Here is a 23,657-nt window from a genome sequence, read left to right as displayed (position 1 = left end):
TATAGACGATTCGTCACAAGTGTGTTTTTTGTTAATATGATATCCATGTTTTAAACAATGTGATGATTTAGTGTATTAATCCGTGTAATAATGGTATGCAAATTTATAGATATATGCAGACTCATCACGATTGCCACAAATTAGTTTGACATCACGCAGTTTAATTAAATCTTGTGAAAAAGTTACGCTCATGTATACAGGTCTTGTTTGCTTGTAAACAAATGATCTAACACATTATTATCTAGAAACCTTGCACATTTGCATATACCTTTAAATTTGCATACCATTATTACACGGGTTAATACACCAAATTATCATATGGGTTTAAGACATGGATAGTATGGGTAAGTTATAGGATAGATTATGGTATCAAACATCATATATAATAAGCGACTTGCTTGCAAATTCAGTGGGTACTGTTCACCAGTGATTTAAAATCTAACGGGCAGTTAATCTAATGACGCTGGGAGGAACGTATCCCAGTGGTAAAGCGTTCGCTTGATGCGCGGTTGGTTTGATATCGATCCCCTTCGGTCGACCCATTGGGCTATTCCTCGTTCCAGCCAGTACATCGTGGTGTTTGCTACCCTGTCTGTGGGATGGTGCATGTAAAAGATCCCTTGCTGCTAATGGAAAATGTAGCGGGTTTCCTCTCTAAGATTATATGTCAACATTAACAAATGTTTGACATCCAATAGCCAGTGATTAATAAATCAACGTGCTCTAGTGGTGTTGTTAAATAAAACAAATGGTTTTTTTAAGTAATGGCAAAGCAAGAAAGGGTCCGTAACCCTAAACATATTTGATAATTTGCAATTTAATTATACATATTTGCACTGCTAACTAAGGGAAACAATCCTTTAAAATTATTGATGGGGAAAAACTCTTGTATTCTTAATTCTTCTATGAATATTGATCACCTTTAATGATCGCGTTATAAGCGCTTTATAATTAGTTATTCATGTTTCTAAAAAATTCACACATTAAAAATACTAGCATAAAATATACATCAATAAACGTAATGCAAGTATTTCACAATTAAGTCAAACATTAGAATTAACGCAAATTACGCCCATCAAAATTAAATAGCTAACTTATGTATTCAAAATATGTACACAAGAACTAATACAATAAATGCATAATTTTATGTATTAGAAAGTTTTCACACAAAGAACTAACATCACAATAAATGGCTAACTACTGTATATTGAAAGTTGTTCACAAGAATTATTGAATTAGCATCACAACAAAACCATGAACGTTTAGAGTCCTACTGACTGTGAAAACTGTTTGGTATTCTGAAACTAGGCAATAAAACAGAACAGATCCAGCAGAACAGAACAGTATTATGAATTACAAGGAAAATATGTCAATCTCTACTGTATTTTAATAATTTGCATCACAGACCAATCCCCATATATTAATAGTATTCAAAGTCTGCCAAACATACTTCAGTCATACGTTTTGAAATATTGTCTTTTCAGAAGTATATAATTATATTATTCATAATACTATAAAGTATTATCCAAGATAAAATTAACCAGAACAAGAAAGTACATACAGTGCACGTTAAAGGTCACCAGGAGCAAAAATATCCATCCAAAAGAAATCCAGCGTGCAGAGGAACTCGAGTGTCCAATAACAGTTATAAACATAGCCATTGTCATCCCTTAGATTACATACATGTGTTAAATGACGCACACAAACCTGAAACACAGCAAATCTGTTCATTCAGTTTATAATTAATGTAGCTGTACAAGCTAGACACTTGTTCAGACTTACAGAATGAATTCCACTGAAGTTGTTGTTTTGTTATTTTTGTTTTTAGATCACCCTCCTCGAAGAGCTAAAGTTAAATTGTCCCAGAATCCCTCTTCGGAATCCACGTCATCGGGCCACGTGATATATGTTGTCGTCTGCAGCATAGTGAACATCGTGGGGGTCAAGTGACAGTTGTTAAGTTGTTCCAGCACCACCACGACCAGCAAGTCTTGACCTTTCTCCAGCACGTGTCTCTGGACGACGTTTAGTTCAAACTGACACCAGTCCCGCTGTGAGAAGCTGTTTGACAGGACAACCATAATCCTTTTACTGCTGTCGATACTCGCCATGATGTTGTCTACTGGTGTGCTTGGATCGAAGGATCTAATCCCCTCGATGAACATGGACCCTTTGTCTGACTGGGTCTTCTCCAGTCCTAACCAGTGCCCAACGACTGGTATAACAAAGATTTGGTATGTGGAGGGAGGAGGTAAAAATGATAACTAAATAATTGAAAAAATGCAACCACTACACGACATCACACAACGGTACCATGAGAAAGCTGAGTTATGTTAAGGAAGGCGAGTGATCACGGACGCTCGCTAGACTGGGTTTTTTCTTTTCTTGTTGTTTTTTGCGCCTAAGTTTAACTGAATGGGATATAACAGAAGACATTTTCCCGGCGCTCAGTCTACTGATCACACCACTGCTTTAATGTCCACTAGATAACCAATTTCTGGCAACTCGACCTCACCTAGAAAAAACTGCAGACTCTAAAAAATGTTTTCGATATATTGATTATTATTATTTTCTTTTTTTCTTTTTGTTAATTATATGTAGGTGAAAAGAGTATATACATAACAGTTAATCTTGACCCATAGAGGTGAATGTAGCAATCCCACCACCACCACCACCACCACCAATCCCCCAAAACAAGCAACCTTAAAAAATCTAAATTAAACTAAAAATAAAAAAACCCAAAACAACAAAAAGAGAAAAAAAGAAAGACCAAGTGTCATACCTAATTTGTTAGGCACGTTCCCTGAAACACAAAATTGATTTTAGCCGTGAGTGTTTTATATGAAATATGTGTTATCAATGGAACACAGATGTAGGAAATAGAAAATTATGTACACATTTGTTTTTAATAATTACAGAACTGGAGGAAGTAGCTGGGACCGGTACACCTTGGCTCGAGTTACCTCCAGCATTCCCCTTGTTGGTGTGTACAACATATACAACATATCAATAAGGGGGAGGCTGGAGGTGACTCGAGCTAAATAACCCTAAACCTTTTTAGGCGCCTAATAACAGATATTACTATAAAGATATTAGATTTTCTGTCTGAAAATTAAAGAAGTTATTTTACCATCCAATAACTATATCTTTTTTATTTAATAGTAATACTACTATGAAAAAATGTACTGGTAAAAATAAACAATATAATATAATGATATTTATCATGGTACTTAATACAGTTGCCATTTCATTTCAACTTATTTTCGTGCTTATATCCAATTAGGTTCAATCACGCTGTCCTGTGTACACACCTCAGCTATCTGGGCTGTCTGTCCAGGACGGTGATGTAGTTGTTAGGTGGTTAGTAGTTAATGAAAGAGAAGAGGGTGTAGTGACCTTACACCTACCCATTGGACCCTTAAGAACTCCTTCTGGGTTGAAGCTGGTACTGGCCTGCGAATCCTGTACCTTTCAGCCTATAAAGTAAAGTAAAGTTTGTTTTATTTAACGACGTCACTAGAGCACATTGATTTTTTTTATCTTATCATCGGCTATTGGACGTCAAACACACTGTTGTTTAGAGGAAACCCGCTGTCGCCACATAGGCTACTCTTTTACGACAGGCAGCAAGGGATCTTTTATTTGCGCTTCCCACAGGCAGGATAGCACAAACCATGGCCTTTGTTGAACCAGTTATGGATCACTGGTCGGTGTAAGTGGTTTACACCTACCCATTGAGCCTTGCGGAGCACTCACTCAAGGTTTGGAGTCGGTATCTGGATTAAAAATCCCATGCCTCGACTGGGATCAGAACTCAGTACCTACCAGCCCGTAGACCGATGGCCTAACCACGACGCCATCGAGGCCGGTCTTTCAGCCTATAGTCCGATGACTTAACCACGATACCACCGAGGCCGGTAATTTGATATTATTCCTCTGTTGGCGTACTAAGGGAAACAATCCGTTACAATTTCTGAGGAGAATAACTCTTGTATTCTTATTGCTACTGAAAGCAACGGTTCTTCTAGGTTATGAATATTCAAAACCTTTAATGATCGCTTTATAACCTCTTTATTAGTTACTCATGTTTATTCAACGTCTTCTGAGAAATTCACACATTAGAGCTACTAGCATAAAATACACATTAATCGAAATAATGCAAATATTTACAGAACAAAGTCCACAATTAGAATTAATGCAAATTACGCCCATCAGTTCCCCCTGGATTCTGCGGAAAACTTTAGAAAACTCTACGCTAAGATTAGATATATTCTGCGATAGAATTTGAGGAATTCAGCAGCATATTCTGCAACATATATTCTGAAGATAACTTACAAACTAACACAAGTATGTTTTTAGTGTTCCATTTCCATGATGAATATGACACCTGTACCCACCAGACCCTCATAAATGTATGGTATATCAGGTTTTTATTCCCATAGAGGAACACAAACGCTTTAATAGACTCTGGCTTTAGAGATCTCCATCTTCCTGTAAGTATCGAATTATATAGGGAAAAACTACATTCAACATCTGCTGAATTGGTATCACCATTTATAAACTGGATTCCTATATGTATGTTGTCGTAATTATTATATACCAAATAGGATAGCATTATAGAATCTAATTTTGCATTTGTGGAATCTTTTTAATTTAATTGTAACCAGTCTTCGGCGTCTTCCGTAACCTACAAATGTGATTCATCTTTATTTTTTCAAATTTCATGTTTTATTTCTGGGTTTTTCTGCATCAGCGGATTTGCGGAATCTAGGAGGGACTGGCCCATCAACAACTAATGAATGTATAACTACTATGTATTTAAAAACGTGTACACAAGCAGAACTAACATCACAATAAACAGTGGCGTAGGAAGGTGCCAAAAGGTGGGTGGCACACTTTTATATTTACACACCTTTACACTATTATAAAGCAAATATAAAGCATAATATCTGAAAAGTGGGGAGCACATGCCCCCTCACCCCTCCCGCCTCCTACGTCAGTGATAAATGTATTAAAACGTTTGAATATGAGAACTAATATCACAATATATGGATAATTAGTATATATTAAAAGTTTGTATATGAGAACTAACATGTTATAAATAAATGGCTAACTATTATGCATTAAAAGTTGTTCTCAAGTTGGAGTATAAACATGAAAGTGTGTAGTCCTAATGATTGGGAACACAGTTCTGTATTTTAATACTAGACAGCAAAACGAAACAGAACAGAACGTTTTACTCTCGTGGCCAACATCCGGTGACATAATAAGAACATATATAGCAATACATGTAGCAGACAAATATAGTCAAGAAAACTTAAAAGTATAAAAACATGCAAAAAGATGAGCAGTTAAAAAGAAATAAACGGTATATGATATGAGTGTTGGGAGACACAGCATTGTTTGTTAATAAGGGATATAAAGATACACACATTTCTACAAACACTGATACGATTACAGTTAAATCTGGAATTTGTCTATATTTGCTCTGATTATATAATATTTATGAAGATGTTTGCGTTAATCAGTTCACTGATTTAAATGTCTGCTGGTCCCAAACTGGATTCAGTCCGAGCTAACAAAATATAACAATCTTACTCTTTAGTGTGTTTATGGAAATTTCTGTTTTACAATCTAAATAATCTAAAATCTTTTCAATTTCATCTTCATGTTTTTCCAATAATATTGTATCATCTGCATACAACATAACAGACATAGATAATCAAACATTCAATAGATTTGAAAGTCAAAAGTATAAACAGTAATACCCTTACATTTTCGAATGTGTAAAACGTCTTCCAAGTCATTTAGATGATAATTGAGGTGTTAATTGTTAACCCTATTCACGATACCTATTATGAATGATCAAGAACGTAGTTGATTCTCTACTGTAGTTTAATTATTTGAACCAGAGACCAATCCCCATGTAGTAATAGTATTGAAAGTCGGTCGAACATCAAACGGAATTACGTAGGAACGTTAAAGGTCACCAGGAGCAAAACTATCCATCCACAAGAAATCCTGCGTCCAGAGGAACTCGAGTGTCCAATAACAGTTATAAACACAGGCATTGTCATACCTTAGATTACATGTGTTAAATGACGCACACAAACCTGAAACACAGCAAGTCTGTTCATTCAATTTATAATTAATGTAGCTCAATAAGCTAGACACTTGCTCAGACTTACAGAATGAATTCCACTTAAGAGAAATGTTTTTTCGTTCAAACTGCCCTTCAGTTGTTGTTGCTTTGTTATACAATGTACATGTTTTTAGATCACCCTCCCCGAAGAGCTAGAGTTAAATTGTCCCAGAATCCCTGCTCAGAATCCACGTCATCGGGCCACGTGATATATGTTGTCGTCTGCAGCATAGTGAACATCGTGGGGGTCAAGTGACGGTTGTTAAGTTGTTCCAGCACCACCACGACCAGCAAGTCTTGACCTTTCTCCAGCACGTGTCTCTGGACGACGTTTAGTTCAAACTGACACCAGTCCCGCTGTGAGAAGCTGTTCGACAGGACAACCATAATCCTTTTACTGCTGTCGATACTCGCCATGATGTTGTCTACGATCAGTTTTCCAGGCACAAAGTTTCGTTCGTGGACACACACCCTGAAACCGAGGTCCTCTTCCAGCTTGGGAACAAGTCTGTCAAGTACCCAGTCAGAATCCTCCGATGAATACACAACGAATATATCATACAAAAACTGATCCTCATTTACTTGCGGATCCTCTTCCCGTCTCCGATTATTAAACATATATAGCAAGTATCGAAGGTGCCACCTGTATCGGTATGAAATAATGGCAACAATAAAGATAGTCAGAAGAATACTCGAGCTTGCAACGACGATCATTTGTGAAGTGAAGTTTAGTAAACACGAGTTTTCAGACATGTGGACATCCTTGAAAACAACATTGTGCTTAGTCGCAGGGCTGGAACATCGAGATGGTTTTCTAGAATGGTCAAATATTTTAAGGTGAGCTTGAAAGACTTTTATAAACCAAACGTTTGCACAGGAGCAGTCCAATGGATTTTCTGATAAATCAACAGCCTTTAGCGAACTTAAAATATTATCAGGTAGAGAACCTTCTACAACTACAGAAATACTGTTTTGACTGAGGTCTAAACGTTGAAGATTTGTAAACGTCGACAATGAATCCGTGGACCATCCAGATATAATATTATTATTTAATATTAAATGATTTAATTTAGTCAGGGTTGAAACAAAGCTGGGTATTGTTGTCAATGATGCATCTGAAATAACCAACACTCTTAGACTGGGTACCAGTGGTTGAAAGAGTATCTTTAGTTTATCTGGCGGAATTCCATTTAAATTGTTCTTTGAAATATCAAGAGAGACAAGATGACATCCTTTGAACATATCCCAGTCATAATTTTTGAAATGTTCACCAGAATTCTCTAGTAAAAGTTTTCTAAGATTACTGTTATTAAAAGCACCTACTTCGATTCCTTTCAGATTTGGATTCACAACCATGGATAGCAGGTTAAGTTCAAATAAACTAGCAAACGTATTTTTAGGTAATCTAGAAATGTAATTTCCACCCAAATATAATTTTTGAAGTTTCGGAAAGCATTTAAATGTTGAAGAATCCATGTGATATATTCCATTAAATCGTACATCTAGTACTATCAGCGAATCAGAGAGAACTCCGTCCATACAAACATATTTTACGCTGTTGTATGACATATCTAGTTCTTGTAAAGTGCACGATGTTGTTATCAATAGTTTGCTGATCAAGTTCTGTCCCAATCCTATATGTTTTAAGAACTTGAGTTGCAAAACATCTTTACAGTTAAAATAGCTCATTTGATTCTGATGTAGATGGACAGTGTTTATTTTTGTCAACTTCAAACCGTCAAAGAAATGTGGTGGCAAAAACCTTATATTCATCGCTAGCATATCCAGACGCCGAATGGGCGTTTTCCCCAAACCAATGAATGCCCGTGCAATAACGTCCGGTGGTATATTGTTGTGACTTATGTCCAGATATTCCAGATGTTGTAACACTTGAAAAGCTGTGGCACTGATCATTTTGATGTGATCTCCTACGATGTGTAATTCTTTCAACTTGAGATGTGTTACATTCGTAAACGTGTATGTGGAAACTTGCGGTAGATTGTTGAAATTAAAGCTTAGACGTGTAATATTACTGGGTACAGCAGGTATGTAGGACAGGTTTCCGTGACCAGAACACACAGCTACTGTTCCATTGATCCAACAGAGCGGTTTCTTCATTACACTAAAGTTTCCAACACAGGTAACTTGACAAAATATAGAAAACGATAAACTAATGTATAGAAACGTAGTGTCCAGTACTGTAGCCATAACTGTTTCTGAGTCTGTTTTCTAATAAATTTACTATTCCAACAGAAATTAATAAATGTGAACGTTCACTTAAAATCGTTAAATGAACATCATACCACAAACGCGTTGTATAAGCAGCAGTCTAAAAAAAAACAAAAAAAAAAAAAAAAAAAAAACTATATAAGCAGCAGTCTATGTGTTTTAAATTCAATTTTGCCAGTTTTGATTTAGTAAACTAGTGTGATAGTGGCAGTCCTCTTTGGGCGTGCTGGGAGGATGTGTTGTCTGGTAGTGTCTTCTTGGGAGTGGCTGTCCTCCTATAGACGAGGCACTAGATAGAGATTCGTGCAATTAACCACCATGTTGCCAAATACTCATTCAACTCTGCACTGTACAGAGATACGGTTTTGTTTCTGGAAACTGTTTTTGATATCCAGATTTATATAAAACAGTTTATATACCGAATGTTTTATAGATAGTTTTATATATTCCCGGTTTTATATAATCCACTATTTTTATATCAAAAGTTTATATATTCAGTGTTTTTATATCAGAAGTTTATATATATGTATTCAGTGTGTTATACATCCAGTTTTATACATCCTGTGATTTCTTTACCTACTGTTATATATCCAGTCGTCTGTACATCCAGTCTCATGTCCAGGGTTTTACACATCCACCTTTACGTAGTAACACAAGCACAGACAGTAGCAGAGTGAGGCTAACTTCAACTGCGTTACAATGTCTTCAATGGCCGTGTCCTAGTTTCTCATAATTTATGATCACCACCATTTATGACTCGGAGTTGAGTTGATTTCACAACTATTTTCAGCTGGCAATAGCAAGAATGGCTTACCAGTAAAGCTAGTTTGACAACCGTTAAAATGAACGGGTTTCCTTGTAGAATTGTTTTGAGTTATATGCTTACTGTCCTTAAAAGCTTCCGGGTACACGGATAGTAATCGAATCAGGCATGACTGTTTGTTAGACTGGTTTCAATTACACTACACATTAAATCGACTGGGTTGGGGGAGTAGGAAACGTTCGGCATACTTTACATTCAAGTCTTACACTCACATTGATCAATGCACACCGGCCTCGGTGGCGTCGTGGCAGGCCATCGGTCTACAGGCTGGTAGGTACTGGGTTCGGATCCCAGTCGAGGCATGGAATTTTTAATCCAGATACCGACTCCAAACCCTGAGTGAGTGTTCCGCAAGGCTCAATGGGTAGGTGTAAACCACTTGCACCGACCAGTGATCCATAACTGGTTCAACAAAGGCCATGGTTTGTGTTATCCTGCCTGTGGGAAGCGCAAATAAAAGATCCCTTGCTGCCTGTCGTAAAAAGAGTAGCCTATGTGGCGACAGCGGGTTTCCTCTAACAAAATATGTGTGGTCCTTAACCATATGTCTGATGTCATATAACCGTAAATAAAATGTGTTGAGTGCGTCGTTAAATAAAACACTTCTTTTTTGATCAATGCATGTAAAAATATTACTCAATACAGTTCAACAGACAGACACACAAAAGGCAAACTACTGAACAATTAATTCAATACTTCAAAATATATTCCTTATTAAATGCTGATCTCAAAAGGTGTTTGATCAGGATTGCCATGAATGTTATAATAAAAATAAAGAAAATGTTTGTTTTTTAGCAGATTAACTAGCTTTATCACCCATCTCGCCCCAAATAGCAAGACAGACAGGGGTGCTCTATCTCAGTTGGTGTGATTCATATACAGATATGAGGTTTACTGTCTGGAAATTAAAGAAGTTATTTTACAATCTTATTTAATAGTGCATGCAATACTACAATGAATACGGGTAAACAAAATAAATATGAGGATATGATATTTATCATGATAAAATTTTAATATATTTTCCATCATTCCTCTGTTGACGTACTAAGGTAGCAAGGCAAAAAAAATAATAATAATAATAATAAAAATAATTAGATATTTATAAAATGGATAAAAAATGTGTACCCGTCATGTTTCCCCATGTAATCAAATTTTATTTTAAAAAACAATAACAAAAACGACCAGGTCATTTTCTGCACCTCATGACTAATTCGTTTGTAACCACTTCTACTTTTATACAACATATTTATGATATATAGACGATTCGTCACAAGTGGGTTTTTTTAATACGATATCCATGTTATAAATCAATGTGATGATTTAGTGTATTAATCCGTATAATAATGGTATGCAAATTTATAGATATATGCAGACTCATCACGATTAGCACAAATTAGTTTGACATTACGCATTTTAACTAAATCTTATTAAAAAGTAAACTCATGTATACAGGTCTTGTTTGCTTGTAAACAAATGACCCAATACATTATTATCTAGAAACCTTGCACATTTGCATATATCTTTAACTTTGCATACCATTATTACACGGGTTAAAACACTAAATTATCACATGGGTTTAAGACATGGATAGTATGGGTAAGTTATAGGATAAATTATGGTATCAAACATCATATTCAATTCAATTCAATTCCATTGATTGCATATTACCAAACAAGCTGGTGTCAGCAAACAGATAAAAAACAAACATACAACATCAATAACAACAACAACAATTAATAATAATAAGAATATTAATGTACATGCCAGACGGAGAAATAAAATTTGTATTATATTTGTAGGAATAAAGTATATTATAAAAAATAAATGGTTAAAGTACTTGGAAATAATTAAATTAAATTACTGCCCCATTGATAGCTGGAACAAAAACTTTACGTTTAGAAATACAGCCATCAATAAATGTTAATACATGGTTACGAATTTCAATGTCACCATTATTGTATGACGTAATAAATAAAAATTGTAAATTGCTATTTAGAGTAGAGAAGTCGGAAAAGGAGTTTAACTTATCAAATAGTTGTTGCCTTTCAACATAATAAATAGGGCAGTCTAAAATAAAATGTTTTTCATCTTCCACAGCTTGAGAATTACAAACAAAACAAGTCCTCTGTTCAATTAGTTGTTTAGGTTTACAGAATATTCCAAGTTCACTGCATACTGATTCTTATTTTAGTAAATTGTCTGCGTTGTTCGAAGTTTGGTGTGCAGAGCAGAGGGTTTTCTAATTTAAATTCTGAGTTTAGGGTATAAAGAGCCTTTTTTGTCCCATATTTGACTAAAGCCAAAATTGATCCACATCATTTTTATATAAAATGACCAGTTTAAATTAGATGAGTTATGATAATAATATGATTTCAAGTACGCCTTATGCACTATTAACGAACAATCATGTGTTCTCAATCTAAACCAGTATTTTGCTGCAAGGGGTAAGCATGTAATAAGAAGTGGGTGCTGGCCAAGTTCACCGCGTATAGCATCATGGGCGCTTCTTTTATTAACACCAAGTAGATATTTATAGAATTTTATTTAGACACTCTCGAATGGAGTATTGTCACATATATTTTTGAAACCCAAACGGTCTACTCATTTGAGATAATAGGGGCTCCAAACATCACAGCAATACATTAAAATGGGACAAATTAAGCACTGAAATAACTTTAAGGCTGTCGATATATTGTTTCTAACATCAATTTGTTTGAGTTTAAAGATGGCTTTGGTAGCCTGATATGATATAATAAGCGACTTGCTTGCAAATTCAGTGGGTACTGTTCACCAGTGATTTAAAATCTAAGAACGGGCAGTTAAAGTAATGGCGGTGGGCGGGACGTATCCCAGTGGTAAAGCGTTCGCTTGATACGCGGTTGGTTTGGGATCGATCCCCTTCGGTTGACCCACTGGGCTATTTCTCGTTCCAGCCAGTACATCGTGGTGTTTGCTATCCTGTGTGTGAGGTGGTGCATGTAATAGATCCCTTGCTGCCAATGGAAAATATAGCGGGTTTCATTTCTAAGACTACATGTCAAAATTACTAAATGTTTGACATCCAACAGCCGATGATTAATAAATCAATGTGCTCTAGTGGTGTCGTTAAATAAAACAAACGTTTTTTTTAAAGTAATGGCAAAGCAAGAAAGGGTCCGTAACCCTAAAAATATTTGATAATTTGTAATTTAATTATACGTATTTGCATTGTTAACTAAGGAAAACAATCCTTTAAAATTATTGAAGGAAAAAATAGACCGTCAGCTGCCAATAGACCCCCCCCCCCCCCCTCCCACCCCGGGGGAATTTGCCACTATGTGATTCTGAAAGCTTGTTCAGTTTGACACTGATTTTCAGATGTTTGCCCTCTGGCAACGGGTTATTTCACAAGTTACAGGCTGTAATGTAGCCTACCCCTCGGGAAACAAGTGGCTTAAAGCATTGTGTGATACTTAATAGTCTGGCAGACAATGACAGAACCTGGAAAGTTTGTATTTATTATTATTTTTATTGTTTTGTGTAGGAACAGATGTCTCTTTTTAGAATGTGCCTGATAAACCAAGGAGGTCATCTTCCTGTATTTTAATCAATTCAAAATGGAGTCCAAGACTGCCACCATTTCATGTTATTGGCTGTAACTGCCTTCATATTAAACCTAGAATGATAATTTTGATGTCTTGTTATAGGTTTTTAGGGTCAAATAACCTATTTAAACCATTTTCAAGACTGGTTAGGGATTATATCCAAAGATCGGCCCTGGGACAGACATGCTCGAAGCCTTAGTGGTATGTGAGCATGATTAAACATGATTAAACATTACCTGACCTGACCACTGCGGCTTTCAATTTATGTTTTGGATACAACTTGGTTCACATTAAACCTATGGCACCTGCTAATTTTGGTGTATAGTCACAGGTTTCAGGGGTCAATGAATTCATTTAAAACATTTACAAGGTTGGTTAGGGATTACATCAGTGGAACTCCAAAATGGCCACCAATATGGCTGACAATTTATGTTTTAGATATAACTTGCTTCACATTAAATTCAAGGTGACTAGTCATAGGTTTTGGAGGCCAAGGTATCCATATATCCATCTAGAAGGTTGGAATTCTTTACATAATCGGAAATTCAAGATGGTGGTCTATACAGATCCAGCTCTAGTTTCAAGAGAAATATTTATTACATATTTACATAAAAACTGTTTCACTTCTTGATGAGATCACTAAAACGTACTTTTAAATCTCAGAGCTAATGTCATCACCACAGCCATCCACATGCACAACATCAACTACACTGGTAAGTTCAACGAGTTGTTCCTCAAGCTCTTCGTCTTCGAGACTTACACAATATATCAACCAGTTCTGTGGGAAGAATATTTCCCTGTGTCCTGACTGAGCTGCTTTGCACCCTTTTCCAACAGGACAGGTAAGTCAGGTTTTGCAATATTTGCTGTTTTCCATACTAATGTGATAATTGGCATATTCTGTGTGCAGCTTGAGGGAAGATCTGCACGTTGAGAGAAGGCTCAAGTCTGTCCCATCAGAAGCTGAGAGAGGTTGATCATGTGCTGCATAAACGTTTCACAGCATATATCCTGGCAACGCTTGTCCACATCTTTATACTTTGGCTGCCCGTACAAACGGCAGACAAAGTATTTCAGTTTGGTATGCGTCCTTTCTTCCAACTCCTGTGTCAATGGGCCTTTCACCAAGAATGTTTCTGATCTTTTCCTTCGAACTCGTTCAGATGCTTTGATGGCACCTTTGAGGTAGGTATTAGTGACAAAATCCACCCTTGCTGATTTCAGTAATAGAGAGGGAACCGTCTGTGCTAGGTCACCAAAAGTCCCAGGAACTAGACACTGGAGGTGCGCCAAGTGCCAGTGGAACTCTTGCGCATAGGATATACCTTTTCAAGACTGGTGTTATTTTGTACTGACAAAGGAGCAGCTGACCAAAGATATTTCTCTGTGCTGTGATTTGCACCGTCTTATTTGCAGACGAACGCACCTCTGTGTGCTTTTGAAGGGAAAAGAATATCTTCAGTGACATTTTGTTTTCATTGGAGCATAAAAGCTTGATGATATCTGGCAAGAACAAGATCAGTTAATGGATAATGGTTTACGGGTGCATCCTTATTGGCTGGAATATCTAAAATGGAAATCTCTTCTACAGGAAGATAATAGCAAATGAAATATTTCTTTTAAGAAGACAATGTTTTGCAGATATTCTGACTAACCTCCTCTAAACATGACCCCAACTATTATCGGTGGTTTAAGCAATGAAAAGAAAAAGTTTGTTTTGTTTAGTGACACCACTATATAACACTAATGTATTAATCAATGGCTACTGGATGTCAAATGATTGATAATTTTACCTGTAGTCTTAGTGGAAACCTGCTGTATTTTTCTATTAACAGCAAAGGATATTTTATATCCACATGTCCATAGATAACACAGCACATACCAGTTGAGGGGTATTAGCTGAGACGGGAGGGGGAATCCAATCAGAAGATAGGTCCACGATACTACGACTAAAGAACCTCAGACGATTACTATTCCGAATGAGCTAGATCCCATCTTTCTCAAGCATTGAAGACAACATACATGTGCAATACTTAGTATGAGTATTCATATATACATGTAGGCCTATACAAATTCATGCAGCATCGTTCAGTCGCACCCAACCATTTAGTTTACAGATTATCTGCCAATGCTAGATCCAGCAAATATGTTATACAGGGTTTCATGAAGTGTCAAAATTAACAGGATTGTCGTTTAATTTTGACATCTTTGTTTCCTCCAATTTCCATTCATTTGACATCTGTTTAAAAGAAAAGAAAGAACACCCTCCCCACTCCATCTATTCTAAACAGTCCTGACATCGAGCTACAAATAGATAAACTAATAACATTACAAATCTGAACAAGACAAATACATTTTGTCCAGGATGGCACGTGTATTACCCATTAAGTTACGAGTATTACCTTGGTTTATGGGAAAGGTTTATAATTTTGAATTCATCTCTTGTGCAAGAAGACTTCACCAGATGCCAACAGAGAATCTAGCTTGGCACCAAATTTCCTCTCTGCTTTGTACACGAAAAAAGAGCTTTTGTACTGTAACAGTAGCACACGTAACATTTGTATCACCACCCCTGAAAAAGGCACAGTATAGAGCATCCACGAGTGCAAATTATTGGACTCGAGTACTGGAAGGTCAAACCCGACCCGAACCCCAGTTCCCGATACTTACACTAGATGACGATGAGATTAAGGAATAAAGTAAAATAGCATTATTTATCTTAATTCCAGCGCTTAACATGGATGCCAGATCATGCCATTGTATTGCGTTTCACACATTTTCATAGCCCTACAATGTAACCGGCTACAAGCATATGGCAAGATGACGTTAAAAATATAATTAAATAAGAGTGCTCTTTCTTGCACGGGTACTCGACTCCTGTGAACGGAATCGAGTCTTGCTAGACTCGGCCTGTGTCCGAGTACTTTAGTACTCGTAGAGACCCTAGCACAGTATGACTGAAATATGAAACTGTAATGAAAAGCTGTGTATACAGTTTTGGAGACTGATATTTAGTCGCTTGTTAAACACCACTAATTTGGTTTAATTGCTAATAGTTTTTCTTATGTACGTTGATACAGCTACAGTCTTTGCAATGTAGCATTCCCCCCCCCCCCCCCCCCCGGCCACTCGAATTTATTTAGTAGCTGAAATAGTGAATAACACTTTACATATAAGAATTATGCAGTACGGTTTAGTTATTTGGGGCCTTTGGTCTTGCCAAATAACAATAAACCACAATCAGAAAGTATGTTTTGTATTTTCACCCTGAGGTTGATGTTTTTGTGGAATTGCCCATAATGTCACACCTATAATGGTGGCCATCTTGGATTTCTTATTGTCTAATCCCTAACCAACTTTGCTAATAGTTCAAACAAATTTACTGACCCCACAGAACTATGACTAGACATCAAAATGAACACTTATAAACTTAATGTGAAGAACGTTATATCCAAAACATAAATTGACAGCCATGTTTGTGGTCATCTTGGATTTCCTAAGACATAAACCGTAACCAACTTTGTAAATGGTTTAAATGGATTCTTTGACCACCAAAACCTATGGCTAGACACAAAACATATCATCCTAGGTTTAATATAGAGGCAGTTATAGCCAATAATATGAAATGGTGGCCATCTTGGACGCCATCTTGAATTGTGTAACGTCCATACTCACCTTGCCATTTTGAAAATGACTGCTTGGTATAGAAAACGTATCTATTATTTTAAAGGGACCGAATCAGACAGGTTTGGCTAAATATTTTGTGTTATTTAACATTAATTAATCATAACCTGAAACTCAAAATATACGGCTCAAGAAGGAAAAGTGGCTTTTATTTCGACCCCGTGTTGCCAAAATAACCCATTTACAGACGGCAAACACATGCATTTCATCTTTCTATGTTATGGGCTTTCTACAAAAAAATTGGTCACAAATCCCCCGTGTGTGTGTGTGTGTGTGGAGGGGGGGGGGGGAGAGAGGAGGATAACCCCTCCCAGCTGATGGTCTAAAACTCTTGTATTCTTAATTCTTCTACTCTATGAATATTGATCACCTTTAATGATCGTGTTATAAGCACTTTATAATTAGTTATTCATGTTTCTAAGAAATTCACACATTAGAAATACTAGCATAACATACACATCAATAAACGTAATGCAAATATTTACAGAACTAAGTCAAACATTAGAATTAACGCAAATTACGCCCATCAACATTAAATAGCTAACTTATGTATTCCAAATTTGTACACAATAACTAATACAATAAATGCATAATTTTATGTATTAGAAAGTTTTCACACAAAGAACTAACATCACAATAAATGGCTAACTGTTGTATATTGAAAGTTGTTCACAAGAATTATTGAATTAACATCACAACAAAACCATGAACGTTTAGAGTCCTACTGACTGTGAAAACTGTTTGGTATTCGGAAACTAGGCAACAAAGCAGAACAGATCCAATAGAACAGAACAGAATTTTTTTACTGTTATAGTCTCCACACGGTGACATACGAGGAACATGAATAGTAATACGTGTAACAGTAAATAAATAGCCAAGACAATTTAAAGAAAGTAGATGTATATAAATATGCAGATGAGCAGTTGGATTTTCATGAGAAATAAATAGAATATGATATGAGTGTTAAGAGGCACATCATTGTTTTTTCATAATATATATAAATTTATACAAGGTTTTTTTTTATATAAACATTGATACGTTTACAATTAAAGAGTTGCAGGAATTCGTTTATATTTGGACTGGTCACATAGTATTTATTAAGATGTTAGCGTCTTTTTTCTTTAAATGTTGTATATAATAATAATGAAATTGTGTTTTCATAATATATATAAATTTATACAAGTATTTTTGGTATATATAAACATTGATACGTTTACAATGAAAGAGTGGCAGAAATTTGTTTATATTTGGTCTGGTCACATAGTATTTATTAAGATGTTTGTGTCTTTCTTCTTTAAATTTTGTACATAATAATAATGAAATTCATCTCCACTATTGGATATCAAACATTTGGTAACTCTGATATAGAGTCTTAGAGAGGAAACACGCTGCATTTTCCCATTAGTAACACGGGATCTTTTATATGCACTTTCCCACAGACAGGAAAGCATTTTCCACGGCCTTTAACCAGTTGTGGTGCACTGGTTGGAACGAGAAAAAATCCCAATCAGCTGAATGAATCCACCGAGTTGGTTCGATCCAGCGACTGAGCTTAATCCCGCCCCTAAGACATTTAGATATGGTGAAAATAAACCAAGTGACGAATTTTCACCCTATTTTGGTCCTATATCGCATGAAAAGTATTGTGAGAATAAGCTATATATTCTACTCCATGTATGTGTATGTATTATGAATTACCAGGAACATATGTAAATCTGTACTGTATTTTAATAATTTGCACCAGAGACCAATCCCCATATATTAATAGTATTGAAAGTCTGCCAAACATACTTCAGTCATGTTTTGAAATATTGTCTTTTCAGAAGTATATAATTATAATATTCAAAATACAAAAGTATTATCCAAGATAAAATTAACCAGAACAAGAAAGTACATACAGTGCACGTTAAAGGTCACCACGAGCACAAATATCCATCCAAAAGAAATCCTGCGTCCAGAGGAACTCGAGTGTCCAATAACAGTTATAAACATAGGCATTGTCATCCCTTAGATTACGTGTTAAATGACGCACACAAACCTGAAACACAGAAAATCTGTTCATTCAGTTTATAATTAATGTAACTGAACAAGCTAGACACTTGCTCAGACTTACAGAATGAATTCCACTGAACAGAAATGTTTTTTCGTTATTTTTGTTACTTTTGTTTTTAGATCACCCTCCTCGAACAGCTATAGTTAAATTGTCCCAGAATCCCTCTTCGGAATCCACGTCATCGGGCCACGTGATATATGTTGTCGTCTGCATCATGGTGAACATCGTGGGGGTCAAGTGACGGTTGTTAAGTTGTTCCAGCACCACCACGACCAGCAAGTCTTGACCCTTCTCCAACACGTGTCTCTGGACATTTAGTTCAAACTGACACCAGTCCCGCTGTGAGAAGCTGTTCGACAGGACAACTATAATCCTTTTACTGCTGTCGATACTCGCCATGATGTTGTCTACGATCAGTTTTCCAGGTACAAAGTTTCGTTCATGGACACACACCCTGAAGCCGAGGTCCTCTTCCAGCTTTGGAAGAAGTCTGTCAAGTACCCAGTCAGAATCCTCCGATGAATACACAACAAATATATCGTACAAAAACTGATCCTCATTTACTTGTGGATCCTCTTCTCGTCTCCGATTATTAAACATATATAGGAAATAGCGAAGGTGCCATCTGTATCTATATGAAATAATGGCAATGATGAAAATAGTCAAGAGAATGCTCGAGCTTGCAACGACGATCATCTGTGACGTGAAGTTTAGTAAACACGAGTTTTCGGACATGTGGACGTCCTTGAAAATAATATCTAGCTTAGAGGCAGGGCTGGAACATCGACAAGGTTTTCTACAATAGTAAAATATTTCCAGGTGGGCTTGAAAGACTTTTATAAACCAAATGTTTGCACAGGAGCAGTCGAATGGATTTCCCGAGAAATCGACAGTCTGCAACGAACTTAAAATATTATTAGGTAGAGAACCTTCTACAACTACAGAAATACTGTTTTGACTGAGGTCTAAATGTTGAAGATCTGTAAACGTCGATAGTGAATCCGTGGCCCATCCAGATATAATATTATTATTTAATATTAAACGATTTGATTTAGTCAGGGTTGAAACAAAGCTGGGTATTTTTGTTAATGATGCATCAGAAATAACCAACACTCTTAGACTGTGTACCAACGGTTGAAAGAGTCTCTTTAGTTTATCTGACGGAATTCCATTTAATTTGTTCTTTGAAATATCAAGAGAAACAAGATGACATCCTTTGAACATACCCCAGTCATAATGTCTGAGAGATTCACCAGAATTCTCTAGTAAAAGTGTTCTAAGATTACTGTTATTAAAAGCACCTACGTCGATTTCTTTCAGATTTGTATTCACAACCATGGATAGCAGGCTAAGTTCAGATAAACTAGCAAAACTATTTTAGGTAATCTAGACATGTAATTTCCACCCAAATATAATACTTGAAGTTTCGGGAAACATTTAAATGTTGAAGAATCTATGTGATATATTCCATTGAATTGTACATCGAGTAGTATCAGCGAATCAGCGAGAACTCATCCTATATGTTTTAAGAACTTGAGTTGCAAAACATCTTTACAGTTGAAATAGCTCATTTGATTCTGATGTAGATGGACAGTGTTTATTTTTGACAACTTCAAACCGTCAAAGAAATGTGGTGGGATAAAACTTATATTCATCGCCACCATATCCAGACGCTGAATGGGCGTTTTCCCCAAACCAATGAATGCCCGTGCAATAACGTCCGGTGGTATTTGTTGTGACTTATGTCCAGATATTCCAGATGTTTTAACACTTGAAAAGCTGTGGGGGTAATAATGTTTATGTGATTCCCCACGAGATGTAATTCCTTCAACACCAAATGTGTTACATTCGTAAACGTGTCTGTGGAAACTTGCGGTAGATTGTTGAAATTAAATCTTAGACGTGTAATATTACTGGGAACAGCAGGGATGTAGGACAGGTTTCCGTGACCAGAACACACAGCTAATGTTCCGTGGATCCAACAGAGCGGTTTATTCAGCACACTAGAGTTTCCAACACAGGTAACTTGACCAAATAGAGAAAACGATAAACTAATGTATAGAAACATAGCTTCCAGTGATGTAGCCATAACTGTTCACTTAAATCTCTAAATGAATCAGTGCACAAAAATATTTGTCAACACCTACTGCGAATGTAGCATTATATATATCTTTATGTGCAGCAATATATATGTAGATAATTCCTAAAATTCAATACTGTATACACCGGGTGTTTCATATACCCAGGTTTTTATAAATACATGTATATTAAATGTTTGTTGGTGTTAGTTTTATATATAACCCAGTGTTTTCATATTAAACAGTTTATATATTCAGTGTATTTATATTAAACAGTTTATATATTCAGTGTCTTATACACCCAGTGGTATTTATCCTGTGATTTATTTACCTACAGTTATATATCTAGTCGTTTGTACCTCCAGTCTCATGTCCAGTGTTTTATACATCCAATTGTATATATCCAATAGCGCAAGCACGGTATTATGGAAAAGATGTTTAATATACATCTTCAATATCTGAGTCTTGGTTTGTCACTTTTTACGAAATCACAAAATTAATTTCTTCTGCCAATGCTGAGACTATTTTTCTTGTAGAGCTAATTTCACAAACATCTACACTCGGTCATTTTTTTTCATCCTTATAGAATAACTCAAAAATTGTTCTGGGTTAATACGTAGTGATTATCTTTTTAAAACGTCAAGTTTCAACGAATCTCTTCGATTGCTGGAATATTATCTAGAACTTGACTTTAGCTAAATATTTCCGCAGTATTAGAAAGGACAGCCATTGTCATTTCCTGCCATGTACAGGAAATACTTCAACACTGTCTGATTGCAACTGATGGTTGGACTATACCAAATTCAAATCCCATAGGCGACCATGTTAACGTTTGTGTTTAAAAACACTATATGCAATATATCAACCAAACTATGACCCATAAATATCAGTACTACAACCCCTACCTCAAAGTATTAACTGCAGAAAATGGTACCTTTCATGGCTCATTTTCGGTATAACCAGATGTTTTTACAACACCCCTAGTTTCGCACAACATTTTAGTACTTTTTTTTACATGTACCCCATGCATGTTCCAAGCACAAGCACAAGGCTACTTGACACAGTGGTACTAGATTAATTAAAATTGTATACATTTTTAGCTCAGATGAAACTAAAAAAATTTACAACCAACACACACATTTATAACCAATCACAGGACTTGTGGTGTTAACTTCTCTATCAAAAGCGGTGCACCTCGAACTTCGACCCAGCCGGAAATTAATTGGTATAGTGCTACCTGATAAAACCCAGTTGTGTTTCTACTGTCTCTTTACTAGGTCAGATAAATCAGGATGAGAACAAGCCAAAGCAATGGAGCTGTTCGTTTAGTACGTGGGAGGGGGTGCGGGGGTGGTTAGGGGCGGGGATGGTTTGAATCGGGGGTGGTTGGCAAAAGATGTGAGTCAGCAGGATGCGAACATGGGAACATGCGTACAGTACCCAGTGTTTGTTTATAAAGCTTAAAAATACGTTACTACATCCCATCAATATAAAGTTTGTTTTGTTTAACGACACAGCTAGAGCACATTGATTAATTAATCATCGGCTATTGGATGTCAAACATTTGGTAATTCTGACACGTGGTCATCAGAGGAAACCCGCTACATTTTTCCTACTGCAGCAAGGGTTCATGTCTATATAAAGACTAATAACAAGTAGAGGAAAGGAATGTTTAAACGACACCCCAGCACCAGCAAAGGAAACTTTCTATGAATTTCCACATAGGCAGAATAGCACATACCTCTAGGTATCAATCAGTACACCAAATAATATCTCACAGGGTCAAAGTTGGAAGTGCACCCAAACTTTATATTGTAAACACTGCCAGTCCTACCATTTGTAATAAATGTGACAGCGTCTGTTGTCTATGTAATTTCCTGTGATATAATTGGAAATTGGAACTAGTGTCAGCGCACTAGCTACTATTGTGCTTGAAACATGTGTGGGAGTCCTACTAAAAATAGATGACAGTTTTTTTACTATAGTCCGTCCCATCATTCTATAAACACGATTTTTGTCAATACTTTCAGTTTTGTCTGACGTAAGAAGAAATACAAAAGTGTTTTGGAAATAACACAAATATACTATTTTTGTGTGCAATATACAAATCAATCGGCTCGGAAATAAATAGTGTAGTAAATTCCATTGTATGCAAAAATGCGTTCCCTGTGGGACGGACTATATGTAGTTATTGACACTTCTCGTTATGTCCGATACGAGCAGCTGAACCCCCATTATTTTTTGTTTTTATTTTCTTCCAGGGTGAGGGATTGTAGCATTGATATTCGTGGTGTATATGTTGAATGAAACGCTGCGTGTTGCAGTTTTAGCTACATATGTTACTATTGTCGTTGATGTGATTTGATTTGGTGGTATACACCCTCTTAAGATACATCAGAAAACTAACGAATCCACCGAGATAGGTGAAACTCGTCGCATATCGCACCTCAGGCACCACTCTACCATGGCGCTGGATCAAATATCTGACCGTTACATCCCCCCCCCCCCCCCCCCCCCACACACACACACATTTAGGGTTACGATCAGTTTTTGATTTAGGGTGGGATTCCCTCTTTATACATTATCAACATAATGGAGAGTAGCAGGCGGGAATATTTCCTCGAGCCGCATCTAGTCTCACATGTGTATCAGTTCGGATCACAGGCGTTTGAAACTGCACTACATATAAACAAAGATTGAATTCGCTATAACTGAAAACTTTCTTTTTTTCGAGCAGTGTAATGCGATGGACACTGCATCGTGGTGCTGAATCAGTGTTTGGATCAGCTCAATGTTCCCACTGACGGGAGTCGATCCTAGACGGACCGCGCATCAAGCCAGCGCTTTACCAATAAGCTACGTTCCGCCCCGAGCGATGCAATGATGCCTGGATCGATGAACTAGACCGTTATGGTGGCGAGTTAATAACGGTCTGGGGAGAGATCGCAGGATGGTAAAGTTTGTTTTATTTAACGACGCCGCTAGAGCACATTGATTTTTTATCTTATCATCGGCTATTGGACGTCAAACATATGGTCATTCTGACACTGGTTTTAGAGGAAAC

The 23,657-nt window shown here is 36.5% G+C and overlaps 2 protein-coding genes and 1 long non-coding RNA gene across 3 annotated transcripts; all 3 read right to left on the bottom strand.

Annotated features, from left to right (window-relative positions):
- Nucleotides 1–1,126: 1,126 nt before the first annotated feature.
- On the bottom strand, nucleotides 1,127–3,468 carry LOC121375108. The gene is made up of 2 exons (XR_005958277.1): nucleotides 3,408–3,468; nucleotides 1,127–2,803 (listed from the first exon to the last, which is right to left on the bottom strand). It is a non-coding gene; the product is annotated as an uncharacterized LOC121375108 (long non-coding RNA).
- A 349-nt stretch (nucleotides 3,469–3,817) lies between these two features.
- On the bottom strand, nucleotides 3,818–8,444 carry LOC121375107 (toll-like receptor 1). The gene has a single exon (XM_041502350.1). The coding sequence runs from the start codon at nucleotides 8,348–8,350 to the stop codon at nucleotides 6,278–6,280; it is 2,073 nt and encodes a 690-aa protein (XP_041358284.1). The 5' UTR covers nucleotides 8,351–8,444; the 3' UTR covers nucleotides 3,818–6,277.
- A 10,185-nt stretch (nucleotides 8,445–18,629) lies between these two features.
- Nucleotides 18,630–19,250, bottom strand: LOC121374630 (toll-like receptor 1). Its single transcript, XM_041501736.1, has one exon. The coding sequence runs from the start codon at nucleotides 19,248–19,250 to the stop codon at nucleotides 18,636–18,638; it is 615 nt and encodes a 204-aa protein (XP_041357670.1). The 3' UTR covers nucleotides 18,630–18,635.
- Between the last annotated feature and the right edge of the window lie 4,407 nt (nucleotides 19,251–23,657).

The sequence above is a fragment of the Gigantopelta aegis genome, chromosome 6 (assembly GCF_016097555.1).
Source record: "Gigantopelta aegis isolate Gae_Host chromosome 6, Gae_host_genome, whole genome shotgun sequence".
In the NCBI taxonomy this organism is placed as follows: domain Eukaryota; kingdom Metazoa; phylum Mollusca; class Gastropoda; order Neomphalida; family Peltospiridae; genus Gigantopelta; species Gigantopelta aegis.
The sequence above is the reverse complement of the archived record's forward strand: the minus strand, read 5'-3'. Positions and strand labels throughout refer to the sequence as shown.

Coding starts and splice junctions, on each gene's coding strand:
- LOC121375107 (XM_041502350.1), bottom strand. CDS start 8,350: ATGGCTACAGTACTGGACACTACGTTTCTATACATTAGTTTATCGTTT.
- LOC121374630 (XM_041501736.1), bottom strand. CDS start 19,250: ATGTCCGAAAACTCGTGTTTACTAAACTTCACGTCACAGATGATCGTC.